The 15,895-nt window shown below is 37.3% G+C and overlaps 1 protein-coding gene across 1 annotated transcript in view; it reads left to right on the top strand.

Moving 5' to 3' along the window:
• Positions 1-13,848, top strand: part of TMPRSS12 (transmembrane serine protease 12) — a 28,917-nt gene extending 15,069 nt beyond the window's left edge. Inside the window, exons 4-5 of the mRNA XM_043446467.1 lie at positions 7,783-7,925; positions 13,597-13,848. Coding sequence (XP_043302402.1) covers positions 7,783-7,925; positions 13,597-13,848 — 395 coding nt within the window. The remainder of the gene's footprint in view (positions 1-7,782; positions 7,926-13,596) is intronic.
• The last annotated feature ends 2,047 nt before the right edge of the window (positions 13,849-15,895 follow it).

Consider the following 15,895-nt stretch of genomic DNA (forward strand, 5'->3'; position numbering starts at 1 on the left):
CCGGGAATAAATGCCACAGAAAATAAATGAAAATAAAAGTGTTGGTTGTTAAAAAAAAAATTATAATGTTTGAATTAGAAAGCTTGATTTAATAGCCAAATCAAAAAATTCTGCACCCCAAAATCAGACACTTTCATCTTTTCAAGTACAGTTAGAACCTTTATAAAAACTGACCGCTTAACTAGGCCATAAAGAAAATCTCCAAGTTCAAAGGACAGGTAATGTACAGACTATATACTCTGATTACAATTAATTTAGGAATAAGAGAGATGGGAATATGATGGAATAAGGAGGTCGGCAAATCCTCATCCCCCAACATAAGCATGAATTGGAAAAAAACTCAAAAACTGTCAAAAGCAACCATTTCAGAGCCCTGGAAATAAAAATGCCCAATAAATTGAGGAGTATTTGTTTATTATAAGCATCTAGAAATTTGGGAAAAAAGAGGAACTTGTAGTTTTCTTGCTGTGGCTGCTCCTAACTCCCTTTCAGATCAGTGTAATAGCTTTATCAAGACCATGAGGATTATGGGGAGAAAGGATCTTGCTACCAGAGGATAAGGACTTGATTTGGAGTAGTAGTTGATAATCCAGGCCAGCATCGCTGTCAATGAAAGTAATTGATTCAAAAAACTAAATAAAAATTTTAAAAAATAAATTTTAAACAAGTATTGGACTCAGCAAGAGATGAATGGGGGAAACACACAGCTCTGCTGGTCTGGGATTGTGATCCTAGATGAAGCCAGGAGTGGAAAAGTTCAGAAATTTGACAAGAAGAACCTCAAAATGAGACAGCTACAGAATGGCTAGATAAGCTCTCTAAACATCCTTGGTTTACTGGGAAACATACATGTATACACGTGTGGGGAGAAAAACCTGAGAGAGCTTAGCATAAAGTGAAAACCAAGGCAGACTTGAAATCTGACTGAACTCTGAACACACTCCCCAAACTATACATAGATTGATCAGCAGAGGATGAAAGCCCAAATCATTAACTGATAAGTAAACTATGGAGACATACGGGTAAGCCCTGTGAAGGCAGGTTAAAAGGTAAAAATCAGAATTAAAAAACAGCAGAGACATCAACAGTCACACAGTGTGTGACACACAGATTCTACAATTTAAGTCCAGGCAAGTTATTTTTAAGAAAACACAACAACAGTGTTGAGAAGAGAATCAAAACCCAGAGTTGTTACAGTACATTAATCTGAAAATGCACAATTTTCAACAGAAATACTGTAAGACATCCAAAAAACTAAGAGAAAAAAAAAAACCACAGAAATGTGACCTATACTCAGGGGGGGAAAGTAGTCAATAGAAACTGACTCTGGACAGGTTTAGATGTTGAATACAGCAAAGACTTCAAAGAAGCTCTTTAAATATGTTTGACAAGTTAAACAGAAATTATTGTTCAAAGAATTAAAAACGTGATGACAATGACTTAACAAATAGGGAATGCCTGTGGAGAAATAAACAATTTAAAAAAGAACCGAATGGAAATTCTAGAGATTTGATATGGCACAAGAAAGCACCTGTGAACTTAAACTACAGAAACAGAAATAATATAATCTGGAGAAAACAGAGAAAAAATTCTTGAAGAAAAATAAACACACTCAGAGAGGCCTGTGACACAACATCAAGTATACCAGCATACATATAGTGGGATTTCTGGAAAGGAAAGAAAGAAAAAATGGGGACCAAAAAATAGCTGAAGAAAATAATGGCCCCAAACTACCTGAATTTCATGGAAAAAAGAAAACACAAAACTTTAATTTATAATAAAGAAGCTCAACGAATCCCAATTAAGATTTTGAAAAGACTAAAAATGTGCAAAACATGTATACTTAAAACTACAAAATGTTACACGGGGAAATTAAAGAAGACCTAATAAATGGAAAGACATATCACATTCCACATTCATGGATTCAAAGACTCAATATTGTTAATATGGCTATTATCCTCAGATTGACCCATATATTCAGTGCAATCCCTATCAAAATCCCAGCAAGGTTTTTCATACAATTTGACAAGTTGATCCTAAAATGTATATGGAAAGGCAAAGAACCCAGAATAGTCAAAAAGTTTTTTTGAAGAACAACAAAACTAAGTTACTCTACCTAATTTAAAAGTATACTAGAACTACAGCCATTAAGACAGTATGGTATTGATTTATTTTCTGGTAGCATGTTTCGAATTTTCTATATATAGTATCATGTCATCTGCAGATACTGACAGTTTTACTTCTTCCTTTCCAATTTGGATTCCTTTTATTTCTTTTTCCTCTTCAATTGCTATGACTAGGACTTCCAAAACTATGTTGAATAAAAGTGGCAAGAGTGGGCATCCTTGTCTTGTTCCTCATCTTAGAAGGAATGCTTTTAGCTTTTCACCATTGAGTATGATGTTAGTTATGGCCTTTATTATACTGAAGTATGTTCCCTCTATGCCCGCTTTCTGGAGAGCTCTTATTGTAAACTGAAGTTGAATTTTATAAAAATTCGTCTGTATCTATTGAGATGGTCATATTGTTTTTATTTTTCAATTTGTTAATACAATGTATCACACCGATCATTTTACGGACCTTGGAAAATCCTTGCATCCCTGGGATGAATCCCACTTGATCATGATATATGATCCTCCTAATGCATTGTTGGATTCTCTTTGCTAGTACTTTGTGAAGGATTTTTGCATTTATGTTCATCAGTGATACTGCCCTGTAATTTTCTCTTTTTTGTGATATCTTTGTCTGGTCTTGGTATCAGGTGATGGGGTCTCATAGAGTGAGTTTGGAAGTGTTCCCATGCAAGTTTTTGGAATAATTTCAGAAAGATTTTAACTATTCTTTAAATATTTGGTAGAATTCAACTGTGAAGGCATCTGGTATTTGTTTTCTGGGAGTTTTTAAATTATTGATTCACTTTCAATACTGTTAATTCAAATTTGGTTTCTTTTTGGTTCAGTCTTGAGAGATTGTACCTTTCTAAGAATTTGCCCCTGTCTTCTAAGGTATCCATTTTATTGGTGTATATTTGCTTGTAGTAGTCTCTTATGATCCTTTGTATTTCTGCAGTGCTGGTTGATTAAACATAGCAGAGATCAATGGAACACAATACAGAGTCCAAAAAAACCCTCAAACAACCCAACTTATATTTATGACTAACTGATTTATTTATACAAAATTCCTAGAAAAGGCAAACCTACAGAGACAGCAATTCTATCAGTCATTTTCTGAGTATGAGGCTGGAGATGAGAATTGACTACAATTGGACATGGAAGTATCCTAAAACTGGATGTGGGCCTGGTATAAGTTTACCAAAAATCATTGAATTGCTTGCTGTCTTACAGTGTGAGAATTGAATGTAAATTAAACATAAGTAAAACTTCTTTAAAAATGACCAAAAGAATTTAAATCACACATTTGAAATTTTTTAAATATACTACTAAATAACTCATATGTCAAAGAAGAAATAATAATAATCTTAATCATTATAACTAGATAATAATGTATATCAGTTCAGTTCAGTCGCTCAGTTGTGACCAACTCTTTGCGACTCCAAGTACCGCAGGATGCCAGGCTTCCCTGTTCATTACCAGGGAAGTTTACTCAAACTCATGTCCATCGAGTCGGTGATGCTATCCAACCATCTCATCCTCTGTTGTCCCCTTCTCCTCCCACCTTCAATCTTTCCCAGCATAAGGGTCTTTTCCAATAGTCAGCTCTTTGCATCAGGTGGCCAAAGTATTGGAGTTTCAGCTTCAGCATCAGTCCTTCCAATGAATATTCAGGACTGATTTCCTTTAGGATGGACTGGTTGGAGCTCCCTGCAGTCAAAGGGATTCTCAACAGTCTTCTCCAACACCACAGTTCAAAAGCACCAATTCTTTGGTGCTCAGCTTTCTTTATAGTCCAACTGTCACATCCATACATGACTTCTGGAAAAACCATAGCTTTGACTAGACAGACTTTTGTTGGCAAAGTATGTCTCTGCTTTTTAATATGGTGTCTAGGTTGGTCATAATTTTTCTTCCAAGGATCGAGCACCTTTTAATTTCATGGCTGCAGTCACCATCTACAGTGATTTTGGAGCCCCCAAAAATAAAGTCAGCCACTGTTTCCCCATCTATTTGCCATGAAGTGATGGGATCGGATGCCATGATCTTAGTTTTCTGAATGTTAAGCTTTAAGACAACTTTTTCACTCTCCTCTTTCACTTTCATCAAGAGGCTCTTTAGTTCTTCTTCACTTTCTGCCATAAGGGTGGTGTCAGCTGCATATCTGAGGTTATTGATATTCCTCCCAGCAATCTTGATTCCTGCTTGTGCTTCTTCCAGCCCAGCGTTTCTCATTATGTACTCTGCATATAAGTCAAATAAGCAGGGTAACAATATACAGCCTTGACGTACTCCTTTTCCTATTTGGAACCAGTCTGTTGTTCCATGAATGTCCAGTTCTAACTGTTGCTTCCTGACCTGCATACAGGTTTCTCAAGAGGCAGGTCAGGTGGTCTGGTATTCCCATCTCTTTCAGAATTTTCCAGTTTGTTGTGATCCACACAGTCAAAGGCTTTGGCATAGTCAATAAAGCAGATGTTTTTCTGGAACTCTCTTGCTTTTTCAATGATCCAAGAGATGTTGGCAATTTGATCTCTGGTTCCTCTGCCTTTTCTAAAACCAGCTTGAACATCTGGAAGTTCACAGTTCACGTACTGTTGAAGCCTGGCTTGAGAATTTTGAGCATTACTTTGCTAGTGTGTGAGATGAGTGCAATTGTGCGGTAGTTTGAGCAGTCTTTGGCATTGCCTTCTTTGGGATTTTGAAAACTGACCTTTTCCAGTCCTGTGGCCACTGCTGAGTTTTCCAAATTTGCTGGCGTATTGAGTGCAGCACTTTCACAGCATCATCTTTTAGGGTTTGAAATAGCTCAGCTGGAATTCCATCACTTCCACTAGCTTTGTTCATAGTGATGCTTCCTAAGGCCCACTTGACTTTGCATTCCAAGATGTCTGGCTCTAGGTGAGTGATCACAACATCTGGTTATCTGGGTCATGAAGATCTTTTTTGTATAGTTCTTCTGTGTATTCTTGCCACCTCTTCTTATCTGCTTCTGTTAGGTCCATACCATTTCTGTCCTTTGTTGTGCCCATCTTTGCATGAAATGTTCCCTTGGTATCTCTAATTTTCTTGAAGAGATCTCTAGTCTTTCTCATTCTACTGTTTTCCTCTATTTCTTTGCATTGATCACTGAGGAAGGCTTTCTTATCTCTTCTCTTTGGAACTCTGCATTCAAATGGGTATATCTTTCCTTTTCTCCTGTGTTTTTTGCTTCTCTTCTTTTCTCAGCTGTTTGTAAGGCCTCCTCAGACAACCATTTTGCCTTCTTGAATTTCTTCTTCTTGGGGATGGTCTTGATCACTGCCTGCTGTATAATGTCAATAACCTCCGTCCATAGTTCTTCAGGCACTCTGTTTATCAGATCTAATCCCTTGAATTTGTTTGGCACTTCTAGTGTATAATCATAAGGGATCTGATTTAGGTCATACCTGAATAGTCTAGTGGTTTTCCCTACTTTCTTCAATATAAGTCTGAATTTGGCAATAAGGAGTTCGTGATCTGAGCTGCAGTCAGCTCTCGGTCTTGTTTTTGCTGACTATATAGAGTTTCTCCATCTTTGGCTGCAAAGAATATAATCAATCTGATTTCGGTATTTACCATCTGGTGGTGTCCATGTGTAGAGTCTTCTCTTGTGTTGTTGGAAGAGGGTGTTTGTAATTGATCAGTATTGTATTTGTGCAGGAATATTCTAAGTGACCAGTGGAACAGAACAGAAAACACAGGCATCTATTTCTGGACTCTCTTTCTCCTATTCACTTTGAAAATCTCTAGTTATTTTGAATAACCCTACACCAATCAACATTCAGAAAACTACGATCATGGCATCTGGTCCCATCACTTCATGGCAAATAGATGGGGAAACAGTGGAAACGGTGACAGACTTTATTTTGGGGGGCTCCAAAATCACTGCAGATGGTGACTGCAGCCATGAAATTAAAAGACACTTACTCCTTGCAAGGAAAGTTATGACCAACCTAGACAGCATATTAAAAAGCAAAGACATTACTTTGCCAACAAAGGTCCATCTAGTCAAGGCTACGGTTTTTCCAGTGGTCATGTATGGATATGAGAGCTGGACTGTGAAGAAAGCAGAGCACCAAAAAATTGATGCTTTTGAACTATGGTGTTGGAGAAGACTCTTGAGAGTCCCTTGGACTGCAAGGAGATCCAACCAGTCCATCCTAAAGGAGATGAGTCCTGGGTGTTCATTGGAAGGACTGATGCTGAAGCTGAAACTCCAATACTTTGGCTACCTCATGCGAAGAGTTGACTCATTGGAAAAGACCCTGATGCTGGGAATGATTGGGGGCAGGAGGAGAAGGGGACGACAGAGGATGAGATGGCTGGATGGCATCACCAATTCGATGGAAATGAGTTTGAGTAAACTCCGGGAGTTGGTGATGGACAGGGAGGCCTGGTGTGCTGTGATTCATGGGGTTGCAAAGAGTCGGACGCGATTGAGCTACTGAACTGACTGACTGACTGACACCAATACCACACTGGATTAGTATTGTTCGTAAATCAGGCGGTAGGTTTACAGACGTTCATTTCATTATTATATCTGGTTAATGTTTATGTTACATATATTCTTTTACATACAGTCAGTATTACTTTAATTATTTGAAAACAAAGGGTAGAAATGCGTCTTTCCTCTAGGAAGCCTTGATCCAGGAATTTGGATGTCATTAGATATACTTTATTTCTATCTCCTATTCTTATTCTCTATCCATGTTGACTTTACTTTCTCAGGCTGCCTGTCCTCATAAGTGTGGAACTATGGCTGCAGGCTGATTTGAACTTATATTAATAGCTAATCATGTGACTAGGGTGAAACAGATTCTTCTCTGGTAGCTCCAGTTAAAAAATGCTGGATAAGTCTGGATCAGTATTCCAATTGACTAGGCTTATACCAAATATAGTTACCTCTAGACTAATTCCAGGAGAATGGAATTCTGTGAATGGAACAGTTTGGTCATTTTCCCACTTGCAGTGAAGGGGAAAATGTCATTACTTGAAAAGCTGAGGAAGAATGTGGCGCACATAAAATATTCAGCTTCCACATGTGACAACTGCAATTCTGAGACAGCCTGATGGTATCAGATGCTGCTGTTACAGTAGCTTTTCTGTGGATAAATCTTAGAATAATCTGAAGTTTTATCTTGGATCTGCCTATCTTTTCTGTAGCAAAGAACCACTTTATGTTCAAGAATAAGCAGAGAAGTACATGAATTAGAAATCTGCTTTATTTTCACGTTCAACATTTTGCAAGACAGCATCATTAGAAAATTTAATTAAAATTATTCACAACTTACAACATAAGACTGACCTCAGCATTTACCTCTTTAGCCCTTGACAATTTTTATAGTTTTATTTTGTAACACTACAGATCCTTCTGTGAAACCTCCAAGAAACACAAGAGAGCAAAGATTAAAAAACAGTAACCTGAAATTCCTACTATCTAGAGATAACTATCATTAGGACTTGGTAGACTTTCTTTCACTGTATCTCCAGGCATACATACATGCATACATATCTGGATACAATTTTACACAATTGTTCAATCAGTCACTATGGAAAGAAAACCTGTTGAACATGAACATTTTATATTGCTGTCAAAATGTCTGCTCTCCAAAATAATTTAACTGGTATTTTTTGTTGTTGTTATTAATAGGTAATGCTACCAATGAATTACATGAAGCAGAAGTGCATTATATTTCTCGAAGTTTCTGTAATTCTGAGATGAGCTATGGGGGTATAGTTCCTAACACTTCATTTTGTGCAGGTGATGAAGATGGAATTTTTGATTCTTGCAGGGTAAGACCAAATAATTTTCCTTAGCAATATTTTCTAAAGACAGAAGGAAACGTGAACAAGTCTTTGATCACTTTCTGGTGAAGTCTTAATTCTCAAGTCTAACTTATTTTTCTCCTTTTTAACTATTCCAACAATCCAAATCATCATGCTTGCCTGATTCTTTGGTTTCTACAATCACGATCAACCTTAAGAAATATTTGCCTTGAATCTTGTTTTTTCATTACCACCTTTATTGAGATACAATTTACAATTCACCCATTTAAAGTATAAAACTCAGTGTGGGATTTTATATTTAGAGTAGTGCAACCATTACCATAATCTAATTTTTAGAACACTTTTGCAACCCCCCTCAAAAAAAAAAAAGAAAAACTCTTCCCACTAAGGCAACCATTAGTCTGTAGAGATTTGCCTATTCTGGAAATTTCCTATGAACAGGATCATTCAATTTGTGGTCTTCTGTTACTGGGTTCTTTAACTCAGCATAATGTTTTCAAGGTTCGTCTCCATTATAGCATGTATACCTTATTCACTTTATTGCCAAATAATATACCATGGTTTGGATATGTCACATTTTATTAATCCATCCATTTGTAGATAGACATTTAAGCTATTTTTGCTTTTTTGGCTATTACAAATAACATGGCTATAAATATTTGTGTACATGTTTTTATGTGTAAGTATGTTTTTATTTCTCTTGGAAATTCCACCTAGGAGTGGAACTGCTGAGTTAATGCTTAACCTTTTGAAGAACTGTCAAACTGTATTCCAAAGTGCCTACACCATTTTACATTCTTATGCAACAATGTGAGAGTTCTTCTGTTTTTTATTGGAATATTTACAATGTTGTGTTAGTTTCAGGTATAGAGCAAAGTGAATCAGTTATATATATATATATATATATATATACACACGTATATTCACTTTTTTAAGGTTCTTTCCTCATATAGGTCATTACAGAACATTGAGTAGAGTTCCCTGTGCTGTATAGCAGGTTCTTTAGTTATCTGCTTTAATTTTATTTTTTTAATCTGCTTTAAATTTAGTCGTGTGTATATGTTAATCCCAATCTCCCAGTTTACCCCTCCCCATTTAGCCCCTGCTAACCAAAACTTTGTTTTCTACATCTGTGACTCTAATTCTGTTGTGTAACCAAGTTCATTTGCACTCCTTTTTTTAGATTTCACATATAAGCAATATCATATAATTGTCTCTCTGTGTCTGACTTACTTCACTCAGTATGACAGTCTCTAGGTTCATCCATGTCGCTGCAAATAGCATTACCTTTTTAATGGCTGAGTAATATTCCATTGTATATAGGTATCACATATTCTTTATCCATTCCTCTGTTGATGAACACTTAGGTTGTTTCTGTGTCCTGACTATTATAAACAGTGATGCAATGAACATTGCACTACATGTAATCTTTTTGAAGTATAGTTTTCTCTGGGTATATGCCCAGGAGTGGGATTGCTGAGTCATATGGTAGTTCTAGTTTTAGTTTTTAAAGTAACCTCTATACTGTTTTCCACAGTAGCTATACCAATTTATAGTCCCACTAACAGTGTAAAAGGGTTCCTTTTTCTCCACACCTTCTCCAGTATTTACTGTTTGTAGATTTTCTGACGATAGCCATTGTGACTGGTGTGAGGTGATACTTCATGGTGGTTTTGATTTGCATTTCTCTAATATTGATAATTAGTAAAGTTGAGCATCTTTTCATCTGCCTTTTGGCCATCTCAGCAATGTATCAGTTCAATTCAGTTGTTTCCGACTCTTTGCGACCCCATGGACTGCAGCACTCCAGGCCTCCCTGTCCATCACCAACTCCCGGAGTTTACTCAAACTCATGTCCATTGATTTGGTGATGCCATCCAACCATCTCATCCTCTTTCGTCCCCTTCTCCTCCCACCTTCAATCTTTTCCAGCATCAGAGTCTTTTCAAATGAGTCAGTTCTTTGCATCAGGTGGCCAAAGCATTGGAGTTTCAGCTTCAGCATCGGTCCATCCAGTGAATATTCAGGACTGATTTCCTTTAGGATGGACTGGTTGGAGTTCCCTGCAGTCCAAGGGACTCTCAACAGTCTTCTCCAACACCACAGTCCTTACGCATCAATTCTTCGGCATTCAGCTTTCTTTATAGTCCAACTCTCACATCCATACATGACTCCTGGAAAAACCAAAGCTTTGACTAGATGGACCTTTGTTGGCAAAGTAATGTCTCTGCTTTTTAATATGTCTAGGTTGGTCATAACTTTCCTTCCAAGGAGTAAGCGTCTTTTAATTTCATGGCTGCAGTCACCATCTGCAGTGATTTTGGAGCCCCCCAAAATAAAGTCTGACACTCTTTCCACTGTTTCCCCATCTATTTGCCATGAAGTGATGGGATCAGATGCCATGATCTTAATTTTCTGAATGTTGAGCTTTAAGCCAACTTTTTCACTCTCCTCTTTCACTTTCATCAAGAGGCTCTTTAATTCTTCTTCACTTTCTGCCATAAGGGTGGTGTCATCTGCATATCTCAGGTTATTGATATTTCTCCCGGCAATCTTGATTCCAGCTTGTGCTTCCTCCAGCTCAGCATTTCTCATGATGTACTCTGCATATAAGTTGAACAAGCAGGGTGTTAATTTACAGCCTTGACGTACTCCTTTTCCTATTTGGAACCAGTCTGTTGTTCAGTGTCCAGTTCTAACTGTTGCTTCCTGACCTGCATACAGGTTTCTCAGGAGGCAGGTCAGGTGGTCTGGTATTCCCATCTCTTTCAGAATTTTCCACAGTTTGTTGTGATCCACACAGTAAAGGCTTTGGCCTAGTCAATAAAGCAGAAGGAGATGTTTTTCTGGAACTCTTTTGCTTTTTCGATGATCTCTGGTTCGTCTGCCTTTTCTAAAACCAGATTGAACATCTGGAAGTTCACAGTTCACATACTGTTGAAGCCGGCTTGGAGAATTTTGAGCATTACTTTGCTAGTGTGTGAGATGAGTGCAATTGTGTGGTAGTTTGAATATTCTTTGGCACTGCCTTTCTTTGGGATTGGAATGAAAACTGACCTTTTCCAGCCCTGTGGCCACTGCTGAGTTTTCCAAATTTGCTGGCATATTGAGTGCAGCACTTTCACAGCTTCATCTTTTAGGATTTGAAATAACTCAACTGGAATTCCATCACCTCCACTAGCTTTGTTCCTAGTGATGCTTCCTAAGGCCCACTTGACTTCACATTTCAGGATTCTGGCTCTAGGTGAGTGATCACACCATCGTGATTATCTGGGTTTCTAATTTCTCCACATCTTTGTCAGCACTTGTTATTGTCTATCTTTTTTTAAATAGAAATACAATGAATTTTCAATATTGTGTTAGTTTTGGGTGTACAGCAGATTGATTCAGTTATATGTGTATATTTTTCCAGATTATTTTCCATTATAGGTTATTACAAGATACCAAATATAGTCCCCTGTTCTATATAGTAAATCCTTCTTGCTTATCTATTTTATGTATAGTAGTTTGTATCTGTGAATCCCATACTTCTAAATAATTTATTCCTCTCTCTATCCCTTTCCCCTCTGGTAATCATAAGTTTATTTTCTATGTCTGTGAGTTTGTTTCTGTCTCGTTTAATGATTTTTAAAAACAGTTTTATTTATTTTTGGCTGTGCTGGGTCTTCATCGCTATGCAGGCTTTAGCCGTGGTGAGTTGGAGCTACTCTTTGTTGCAGTGTGCAGGCTTCCCATTGCGGTGGCTTCTCTTGTTGCTCAGCAAGAGCTCCAGGCACGCAGGCTTCAGCAGCTGTGGCACACGGGCTCAGCATGCGGCTCCTGGGCTCTAGCGCACAGGCTCAGTAGTTGTGGTACACGGGCTTAGTTGCTCCACAGCATGTGGGATCTTCCCTGACCTGGGATCACCCCGTGTCTCCTGCATTGGCAAGCAGATTCTTTACCCCTGGGCCACCAGGGAAGGACCGTCTTTGATTTTTTTTTTTTTTTACATGGCTGCGCTAGGTCTTAATTGTGGCACTCGGGATCTTCAATCTTCACTGCGGGATCTTTAGTTGTGCCAACTGAACTCTCAGATCTGGGAAGTGGGATCTAGTTCCCTGACCAGGGATTGAACTCAGGTCCCCTGGACTGGGAGCACAGAGTCTTAGTCACTAGACCACCAGGGAAGTCCCATCGTGTTTTTTCTATTTTTCTCACTTTTTGTTTTTGGCTGTCCTGGGTCTTCTTTCTGCACATGGGCTTTCTCCAGTTGCAGCGAGAGGGGAATACTCTCTAGTTGCAGTGTACAGGCTCCTTATTGCAGCAGCTTCTCTTGTTGCAGAGCACAGGCTCTAGAGGGTGCAGGCTTCAGGAGTTGCAGCATGCAGGCTCCAGAGCAGGGGCTCAGTAGTTGTCTCATCCGGGCTTAGTTGCCCTGCAACCTGTGAAATTTTCCAGAACCAGGGATCAAACCCATGTCCCCTGTATCAGCAGGTGGATTCTCAACCATTGGATCACCAGGGAATTCCCATCTTTGATTTTTTTTTAACAAAATCCAATTTATCTGTTTTTTGTTTTGTCCCTGTGCTTTTTAAATCTTTCTTTATTCCTCTTTTTTCTTCACTGCTTCTAAATCTACCAGCACATCACTCCCAAACAGTGTCCTATGCTCTGATCTCTTCCTACTCATTTTGATTTCTGCTATTCAGGGTTTATCTTTCCTGTATCCTTTTCCTTAAAAATCTTACCGACTCAAAAAAAAAAAAAAAAATCTTACCGAGTAGAAGAATTCAGTCTAATTTCATTCATAAGTGAAACTTTCTCATTGTCAAAAAATAATTTTTAATGCTTGAAAACACCTTAGAAACATGGTCCTTAAACTTTAAGCATTAAAACAGTTATCTCAGTGTCCTTATTGTTTTGAATGATTAATCCTCTTCAGTAATGGTGCTTCAGTGTATTAACAGTCTAGTATAAACTATGACAGGGATTTGTCATTTGTAATACCATTAAATGTTAGCTGCTCAGTCATGTAGACTCTGTGATCCCATGAACTGTAACCCACCAGGCTCCTCTGTCTATGGAATTCTCCAGGCAAGAGTACTAGAGTGGGTTGCCATGCCCTTCTCCAGGGGATCTTTCTGACTCAGGGATCGAACCCCGGTCTCCTGCATTGTATGCTTAGATATTTATTCCTATGATCCCGCACCAGTCAATGTCAACACTTAGAAAGATGCCGGGTCTCGCAAGATGCCCATTCACTCCTGTCCTCTAGTTAGCAAACCACACACACACCTAAATGAATCCATTATATATCGTAGTTCTACCATTCCTACACAGCATTAGTACAAGTATTTTAATAGGCAATATTTATAGTATTTTTCACAGCTCCTAAATTATATTCCTCCTGAGTAACTACACTAAAAAATCCAAACAATTCGATTTATAGTATTTTGGTTCAAAACTATGCAGGTGGAAGGTTTATCCACCAGCTATATGGTTCCTCAAAAATAACAGGCCAGACTGAATACCTGTTTCAGTTTAATATAAAACTGAAAATCTATGCATCTGTATAAGTTGGAAGTTAAAAATGTATATTTATATAAATATATGATTAATGTGATTAATTTATTCCAGATTTATTGTTGTTTAAGGACTAATGGAAGTAACTAATACTATTTTGGGACTTTTTTAATAGGGTGATAGTGGTGGACCATTAATGTGCTACCTACCAGAACGTAAACGATATTTTGTAATGGGAATTACCAGTTACGGATATGGCTGTGGTCGAAAAAATTTTCCTGGTGTCTATAATGCACCATCCTTCAACCAAAAGTGGCTGACAGAGCAACTCTACCAGTCAAGCGATAAAGGCATATTTAATATAAATATTCTACTTGGACAGGTCCTTCTAGCCTTAGGTTCTGTTGTCTTACTTGCAACTCCATAAAAAAATTCTGAAGAATCTTTATTTTGCATCGTGTCCCCTTCCATGTTCTACATAATGAAAATCATTTATTCTTTTGACAAATAATTGCCCATTTTAGAGTTCTCATGTGAACATTTTTTGGAATAAAAGGATTGTGACATATTAGATAAGTGATTACAAATTTGGCACTCAATCACATTCTTCCTTGATGTATCTCGTTATACTTTATAATCATAATTTTGCATTTGGAATATCTTCCTAGAGTTGTATAAACAGCTAAATATATACTTTATGTATATAAATGTCAAATAATAAAGAGTTAATAATTAAAGAAAAGTTGGTTTTTGTTAAATTAATAAAAACTTTTAAGTTAGGTTTTATTTTATTCAAAAACATTTGGTTGTATGATATATATTGTTTGAATTATCATCTTGTTTCTGACTCTCAAAGGATATTTGAAGAAGTAAGTATCTGCCTATTATTCAAATTCTAATTAGAACTATTTAATATTAATACTTCCTTTCTGATGCCAAGAGAGAATTGTGGTGCAAACACCTCCAAATACTTTACTTTTTATTTAGAAATGTATACTAAGACTTTTTTTTTGGCAAACATTATAACCTACTTTCTGGACGTTATTTTCTTGAAGCCCATGCTAAAAGTCTATATTCCTTGGGCCCTTGAATTAACTGTGAGGAGAGGTGACTGAGAAGCATGCTCAGAAAGGAAGAATACCAACCTGGGATTAAATTTATGATGACTAATCTATAATATGAATTATTAAAACAAAAAAGACAGGATTAGGATCTACTCACATCTCCCTTAAACTTTGGAGAACTCACACATAAAGGAGAAATAATTATTTTCTCATCCTTCCTTTTAACGTTCAACCAGTTAAAACCATGTATTTTTGTTGTTTTGTTTTGCTTAGCTTTAACCTAATTTTAGGATTTAACTGAAAGTAAGCATGAGTTTTCCATCAGTTAATTCCCTTGGGGATCATCAGCAGTTTAATGTTCAAGGGGTAGAAAATTGATTTTTTTATAGACATGTGAGCAACATTCAGGGGATACTGACTCTTCTTTTTCGAAGGAGACCCTAGTTTATCCATTGACAAGGTCTAATAAGCAATTAGTGGGTGATGCTTCTATAACAATCAGTATAATACATTAGTCATTTTCTGTTTATTCTACCTGACTATCATTCAGATTCACTTGATAAGCCCTGGATATTAATGTTAAGAAACTCTGCAAAAAAAAAAAAAAAAGAAACTCTGCAAAATGTGTTGACAGCACTGGAGGGAAAATCCTTGCTTTTCAATTCAAAGGTATGTCCTACTTACTGCTTAGGTCTGCCTATCTAATCAGGCAGCATCTATTATCTGCAACCTCTTATCTTTTTGCCCAGTTTAGTTCACTTATTTCAGCCAATCAGAATTCAGTTATATAACATTTCTCTCCACCACAAGAGACTATTATAGGATAGATTTTGGAACCCAAGACAGACTTTGTTTCAAACTTCATTCTGTTAACTTAGTATTTGTAAGAGTTGGGACGATTATTGATACCTACTTGGCGCCAGTGTTGTGATGATTAAACAAGTTGATTATACAAAGTTTTGATATACTGAAGGTGCTCAGTTCCTATTATTATTATCCCAGGTAGCACTAGGGGTAAAGAACCCACCTGCCAGTGCAGGAGATATAAGTGATGCAGGTTTGATCCCTGGGTTGGGAAGATCCCCTGGAGGAGGAAATGGCAACCCACTCCAGTATTCTTGCCTGCAGAATCCTGCGGACAGAGGAGCCTGGCAGGCTACTGCCCACATGGTCGCACAGAGTCAGACACGACTGATGCAATTTAGCACACACATGATTCATACAGTCTTTTATTATATAGATAGATATATATATCAGATAGATACCTTATTTCTTTCAAAATCTGAACAACTTACTAGAACAAAGGACTTCTTATTACTTATAAACTCAAATTTTAAAGTATATTATTTTTAACATAAAAGAAGCAGACTCACAGATAGAGTGGTTACCAGTTTGGGGTGAGGACAATAT

This window comes from Cervus canadensis, chromosome 25, assembly GCF_019320065.1.
Source record: "Cervus canadensis isolate Bull #8, Minnesota chromosome 25, ASM1932006v1, whole genome shotgun sequence".
NCBI lineage: Eukaryota > Metazoa > Chordata > Mammalia > Artiodactyla > Cervidae > Cervus > Cervus canadensis.